The 7722-nt window shown below is 35.8% G+C and overlaps 1 protein-coding gene across 1 annotated transcript in view; it reads left to right on the top strand.

Annotated features, from left to right (window-relative positions):
* LOC106883723 (dynein beta chain, ciliary) overlaps positions 1-7722 on the top strand; it is a 273290-nt gene that overhangs the window by 216773 nt on the left and 48795 nt on the right. The window contains exons 65-69 of the mRNA XM_052974147.1: positions 331-674; positions 1260-1404; positions 3465-3570; positions 5167-5419; positions 6793-6991. Of these exons, the coding sequence (XP_052830107.1) occupies positions 331-674; positions 1260-1404; positions 3465-3570; positions 5167-5419; positions 6793-6991 (1047 nt within the window). The remainder of the gene's footprint in view (positions 1-330; positions 675-1259; positions 1405-3464; positions 3571-5166; positions 5420-6792; positions 6992-7722) is intronic.

Genomic DNA, 7722 nt, shown 5'->3' with positions numbered 1-7722 from the left:
ACACACACACACACACACACACACACACACACACACACACGCATGCACACATATATATATATATATATATGGAGAGAAATAGACTACACTTCCCCCCCATTTACACACATGCGCATTCATACCTGTGTGTATATTAATTCATTATAAGGATTGAAAATGTTTTTTCTCTGGCCTTTGACCTTATCTCTATTCATCAACAAATCATACCTTGTCAGGTATAGTTTGTTAATACCTGGCTTATTTTCCTTTTGCTTTGTCTTTGCTTTTTTTCTAATACTATTTGGTAAAAAATATATTTGATATCATTTTTCTAATAATTATTCCATCTAGTTGTCTGCTGTGTCTTGACACAAATCAATAAATATCTGAAGCGAGAAGCATCTCATATAAACTCAGTGATTAAAGCTATATTATTTGGCACAATAGTTGCCCACTCATCTCTCCTTGCCAGCCAAGCATTGGGAAGTAGTGGCCTTGATCACTGGTATCCCTTTGATAATCACCTGTTGGAGGAAGCTCTTCAGATTTTACTGCAGCATGTGCAGCCAGTGGCTTTCCAGACCTCAGTCAAACCGTCCAACCCATACCAGCATGGAAAACAGACGTTAATCAATGATGATGATGATGATGACAGTAAAGCAGCACTCTTGAAATCTCTACAAATTGTTCCTGAGGTAAACAACTTATTGATATCTCTTTAATCTTCTATCCTTTGTTTATCCTTATCCTTTTCCATGTTACTATTGAAGTGTGTAAAGGACAAACATTTCTTAACTTGGAAAATGACTTTGAAAAATATCAAGTTCAATATTCATTGCTCTTTTGAGTAGAATAAAGAAGGCTGTTCTGCAGAACATGAACTTTCTGCACCAGTATTCAATTACCAGGGCCCTCCCTTGTGATTTTCCATTCAGTAATTTTGCAACAACGTTTAAGAGTTTCACTGTAGATTTAACTTTTGGGAGAAACATTTTCTCAGTTCTTGCTTCAAAGCTCATAACATTAAATCATGGCTGTCTAGTTAGTTTAGATTTCAGATCCACACTCACTCACTCACTCACTCACTCACTCACTCACTCACTCACTCACTCACTCACTCACTCACTCACTCACTCACTCACTCACTCACTCACTCACTCACTCACTCACTCACTCACTCACTCACTCACTCACTCACTCACTCACTCACTCACTCACTCACTCACTCACTCACTCACTCACTCACTCCATGCATTCATTCTTCTATTTACCAATTTCAGCTGTACCAATTATTGGTAGTGAAAGAATCAGACAGAAAATATATAAAAATTCTTATAAATGATGTGTTGCATCAGGTAGTTCACAGGCCGATGTCAGATATTGTTGTTGCAGGATATATCATCCCTGTTGCTCCAGCTAATGTTGGTAAGTTGCACATACAATGGACACAACTAACATATAACATGTATATTGCACCCAATTGACATATATATAATTTATACATCTAACATAATTTACACATCAAGCTAGCTATACTTTACAAATTTAACATATTTTATGACTTTTGCATATAGTTTACATTATCTATTAAAGTAACTGTACACATCTGAAAGGCTGTTTATGTATACATAGATATTTTCTCGTAATTATATGATTATCACTGCTTGGTGAGATCTTCCCCTGTCATGTGAAGGGAATCCCTTTTAATTTTTTGATAATGACTGGTAACTTAAGTAAAAAATTGAGATGAATTCAGATTGATAGATATCAGGCTGAGTAAAAAGTAAGCAATGTTTTGAAACATGAAATTCATCACAATATATTTCAATAATACGGAAAATTTATTCATCAAAGTAAGTACCATTATAATCAACACATTTTTGCCAATGAGTTACAAGTTTGTTTATTCCAGTAACATAAAAATGTGGAGTTCTGAAGCTGATGAACTCTTTGAATGCACTTTCAGCATCGGTTTAATTTTTGAACTCCTTCTCTCATAGGAAACCATCAAGGTGCTTGTAAAAGTGGTAGTTGGTAGGAGAAAGGTCTGGGGAATAAGCTGGATGAGGAAGAACTTCGTAGCCAAATTCCCTCCACTTCTGGAGCATCATTAGTGAAACATGTGGTTGAGCATTGTACTGAAGAATGATTGGCCCTTTTCTGTAAACCAGACTGTGACAGAGGAGTAGCAGATTTTCGTTCATTTTGGCAATTTCATGGCAATATGTTTCTGCAGTAATGGTTTATCTGGGTTTTAAGAAGTTATAGTGGATAAGTCCAGCAGTACACTACCAAACAGTCACCATGACCTTCTTTTTGAAGAGCTTGGGTTTTGGGGAAGGTTTTCGGTGCTTCATTTTGGTTCAACAACTGTGAAGAATGTTTTTTTATTAATGTACAGAATCCACTTTTCATCGCAAGTTACAATACATTTGGGGAATGGATTGGTCTGGTTATCGAGAAGAAGTGACGAACAAATTTCATATCTGCATTTTCTGATTTTTATTCAAATCGTGTGATACCCATTTGTCATGCTTTTTTGATTTTCTGATCGCATCCAAATGGTTGTAGGCAGTTTTCTTGCTAACTTAAAGTTCTTTTGCCAGTTCTCGAGTGGTTTTATGTGGATCTTTCTCAATGATGGTCTTTAGTTGACCATCATCGATGATAAATGGGCATCCACTATGCTCACGATCTTCAAGGCTCAGGTTTCCACTGTGAAATCATTTAAACCATTTTTGAGCAGACTGCTCACTGGTCATTTTCTCATCAAACATTTCTTTGATATCGCAAGCAGTTTCAGCTGCTTTATGCCCTTTTTTGAAGTTGTATAGCAAAATTGCTTGAATATCATGCTCTGGCAGTTCCATTTCAGATGCCTGTAACAACGCTGAAAAAATATCAATGCTAATTTTTTGATGCATTTGGGCAAGTCTATGTCTGTATTATCAGACAGTTGCAAAAAAATATTTTAAAAAAATTCAAACCTCTGCAAAATCCGGTACAAATTCTTCATGGTTCAAAACGTTGTTTTTTACTCAACCTGATATATAGTCTCTTTCCATGGTATAAAACAATGGTTTAATTTGCATTTTTGTATGCATGTGTGTGTGTGTGTGCGCATGCATGAATGAGTATGTCTGAGTGTGTGTGTGAGTGTGTCTGAGCTTGCGTGTGTGAGCGTATGTATGTGTGCACATGCACAAATGAGTGAATGCGTGCATGTGTGTGTGTTTGTGCATGAATATGTCCGAATGTGTGTTTGCATGAATGAGTGTGTCTGAGTGTGTGTGTGTGTGTGTGTGTGCATGAATGAGTGTGTGTGTGTGTGTGTGCATGAATGAGTGTGTGTGTGTGTGTGTGTGTGTGTGTGTGTGTGTGTGTGTGTGTGTGTGTGTGTGTGTGTGTGTGTGTGTGTGTGCCTGCATACATGTATGAGTATATATGTGAAGACATTATGCTTGAAGGTAGTTTTCATCTTTCAGAATTATGTAATTATGTGAGATGGTTCCAGAACAGGATGAAAGAAACCAATTTCTCAGACAACCATCACTTTCCTCATTGCATCTCAAGGGATATCGACACATTCAGGTTTGTAAGACACATTCTGTTTCTTTTGTTTCTCTCCCTTGGTCACTAAAAATGGCTATCAGGAGAGAATCTATGTAGTCCTTCAACCTGCAAATTTTGGAGCCTTAATTCCTTAATAATCTCTTTAATTTATTATAAAACTGAACTTTGAATGTCAGGCTTTAGAGAGGCAATGACAAATGACTGAGACATTTGGCGATATGCTGTGCTTGAGAAGACTTGTCAAGCCAAGTGAAATCGTAGTTGTGGCCGTCGCCAGTGTCATGTAAATGGCACTCATGTTGGTGGCACATAAAAAGCACCTATTACACTCTTGGAGTGGTTGGCATTAGGAAGGGCATCAAGCTGTAGAAACCATGCCAAATCAGAATGGAATCTGGTGCAGCCCTCCAGCTTACCAGTTCCAGTCAAACCATCTAACCCATGCCAGCATGGAAAGCGGGCGCTAAATGATGATGATGAACTATAACTGTCATCATTGTTGTTTCAATGTTCATTTTTTCGTGTTTGCATAGGTCAAAAGGAGTTTATTGAGGTATATTTTCTGTGGCTGGATGCCCTCTCTGTCATCAACCTTCACCTATTTTCAAGCAAGGTAATATTCCCCATGGCCAGCTATGTTTACGCAGAATATTGCATTTACAACTATCGTGTGTTCAAGACAAAAAGACACAAGCACACACATACTCACACATAGATACATACATGCACATACACGATGAGCTTCTTTCAGTTCCCATCTACTAAATCCACTCACAAGGATTTGGTCAGTCTGGGGCTATAACAGAAGGCACTTGCACAAGATTCCACACAGTGGGACTGAACCTGAAACCATGTGGTGGGAAGTAAACTTCTTAACCACTCAACAATGCCTGTATCCATAATTAAATTCTGTGGAGAACCTTCTACATGCAATGTAAATTATGAAACAATAGTTCCAGTGTCGTGAAAGTATTGTAACAATATTGTGACAGTATTGTGATAATGTTGCGAAAAGTCACGTTTTTAAATTTATAATTCAAAATCCTGCTCAAAATTTATGCTTTATTGAATTCATAATTTATTTTAGTATGTTGTCTGACTTGGTAGATGGTATAATGAACTTACTCTCTGGAAAATACTCACAAACACACACATATATGTACAGCTGCATAGATATATGGAAACTGATAGAAATAGTAGGTAATTCTGCTTCAAATCCCACTCTACAAAACAGTAAGGACATATATAATATAAAACAATGTAGTCCTAGATACACTATGGCTGAATAATAAACTGGAGGACAATGGATGCAAAATCTTTGATCAAATGTCAGCTCAATCAGTTCTGACTTGGGGCTAGACATAAACAATGACAAAATACATCTCTCTCTCTCTCTCTCTCTCTCTCTCTCTCTCTCTCTCTCTCTCTCTCTCTCTCTCTCTCTCTCTCTCTCTCTCTCTCTCTCTCTCTCTCTCTCTCTCTCTCTCTCTCACACACACACACACACGCACATTCACACTCTTTCAGCATAATCAAGACTTTTGTCTTCCTTTTTTTTGGAACAATGATGCATCTTGTGATAATTCTTTTCAATATTTCTATTTGTATTCACAGAAACAATATCTTTTTTCACAAAATGAATGTTGTTTATGACAAACAAGGAATGGAAGAATTATGCAAGGTTGGAATATGTCAAGATTTGACAAGTCCAAACTTATGGTCAAGCCTTGAACTTTGTACAGAAAAACTACCATCATGTTTAGATTTACCAGATATACATTTTAATCCAAAAGTCAGAACAGGATTTCAGGATTCATCAAACTATGATATTCAGAACTATTCCAATGTTTTATGGGCATTATGGCAGGTAAATTCCTTTTTACTAAGCAACATAATAACTGAGTTACTGCAGATGAAAATCTAATGTAAAAGACGTCATATTTCATGATCCTTATAAATATTTATCCTATTAAATTGAAGTGTCAGTGAAATAGTTGAAAGATATTGCATTAGAAATAATTATCAACTCAGATATTTTATTAATCTAGAAATTAACCTAGAAATTCCCATTAGGAGGTTATAAAGTATATTTTAGTTTGTGAAATATATCTTCATAAATGTCATATATAGATTCCATAGACATTTTCACACAGGGCAATGTTTATGAGTGCCAGTCATTAATATGTAATTGCTTGCTATTTATTATAAATGTGGTATCAAAATAATTATAATTTAAAATATTACATCTGGTCTGCTGACCAAGCAACATGTGTTTTATGCCATATTTCATTCCTTGTGAGTTTTAGTCTTCAGCATCTATTACTGCCACTCTTTATTTCATTTATTTATTTATCTATTTATTTAATTTTTTAATTATGGCAGGATGTGACCATTTTAAGTATCACCTTAATCTCAAGGTAGGATGCACATCTCACTGGTTGGGTGTGGCATAATACTAAGAATTATCACTAACAACAAGAGATTTGGTTGGTTGTTTATAGAATTGAAAGAGCATTGGAAAAAAATACCTTGTGGTATTTCATTAACTCCCTTGCATTCTGAGTACACATCCTGTCTAGGTTCACATTGCTTTCCTTCTTTCTGAGTTGAATAAATAAAAAAGTATCAGTTTGTAAAATAAATACTGGGATCAATGTAATCAACCATTCCATAGAAAGTTGTATAACCCAGCAAAGCCAAAGAATAATAAATGTAGAAGAAAGGGAAAAGTACCACAGTAAGTGGCTGTGTGGTAAAAAGTTTGCTTCCCAACTACATAGTTTGGAGTTCAATCCCACTGCCTGGTACTGTGGGCAAGTGTCGTCTTCTTTGGATTCGAGCTGACCAAAACCTTGTGAGTGGATAGCAGATGGTAACTGAAAGAAGCCTGTCTTGTGTGTGTGTGTCTTTATGTATGTGTTTGTCCCCCCCACCATCACTTAACAACTGGTGTTGGTGTGTTTACATCCTTGTAACTCAATGGTTTGGCAAAAAAGACCAATAGCCTAAGTACCAGGCTTTACAAAAAATAATAAGTACTGGAGTTGAAAAGTTCAACTAAAAATTCTTCAAGGTGGTGCTCCAGCATGGTCAGAGTCTAATGACTGAAACAAGTAAAAGATAAAAGAAGATTTCATTTCTTGTAGAATTACTGTTGTGTTCACTATAACATTATATTTAAATATTTCTTGTGCTGAGAGAAGATTAATCATTAATCTTCTATTTATTCACTTAATGTAGGAATGTTTGAACCTTAATACACTGCTATTAAAAGTGCATAGAGACGTTAAATACATCAAAGAGAATTTCCCAGAAGTTTTAAACAAAAATCCAAGCTTACAAGGAACTATAGAATGTCTAAAGCAACACCAAGTTTCAACATCATGGTTGTATTCTAACTGGAGGAGTTCACCGCAGATCCTTACCACTTGGCTTGACGGTAAATATAAATATGTTCATGCTAATATTTAAGTCAACATTGCCTTTTATTTCAATTGATTTTGAAAAGAATGAAGAATTTAGTAAAATAACCTTGTCATCATTATGTTGGTGTGTTGAGCATAGATTAACCAGAAATTTTCATGGAAGGTTTTAAATTCAATCACTTTAAAACTGGAAGACATTGAACTAAAGGCAGTCTAAGACAGGTTGGTGCCAATAACGGTAAATATCTGATTATAGTATATCTCTACTCAGGTCAATTTCTATACATACAAAATAAATAAAACTGAAAATAAACAATGGCTGAATCAGATATGATTAAACTCACTGTGGCTTAGAAGAAGTGATTATATTGAGAAATGATGAAAAATTTAATCAATCAGAGCTTTGATTTTTCCAGTTATGACCTAAGGAACATAGTTATAGCTTGTGGATAATTAATAAAATTGATCAGAAAACAATTGAAGTGTTTCAAATGTGATGCCGGAGCAAAATGATGAGAATTTCTTGGACAGAAAACCAAAGTGATTTTTCAAGAAAATGAAGGAAGTAGATCATATTTTTAACGTGTAATGAAGAAAAAGACAGAAATCTATTTGGATCTCCCTTTTTCTCTCTCTCTTTCTCCCCCTCCCTCACTCTCTCCCTCCCTCTCTCTCTCTCTCTCTCCCTCCCTCCCTCTTTCTCTCTCTCCTTCCCTCTTTCTCTCTCTCCCTCCCTCTCTTTCTC

The sequence above is a fragment of the Octopus bimaculoides genome, chromosome 17 (assembly GCF_001194135.2).
Source record: "Octopus bimaculoides isolate UCB-OBI-ISO-001 chromosome 17, ASM119413v2, whole genome shotgun sequence".
In the NCBI taxonomy this organism is placed as follows: domain Eukaryota; kingdom Metazoa; phylum Mollusca; class Cephalopoda; order Octopoda; family Octopodidae; genus Octopus; species Octopus bimaculoides.
The sequence above is the reverse complement of the archived record's forward strand: the minus strand, read 5'-3'. Positions and strand labels throughout refer to the sequence as shown.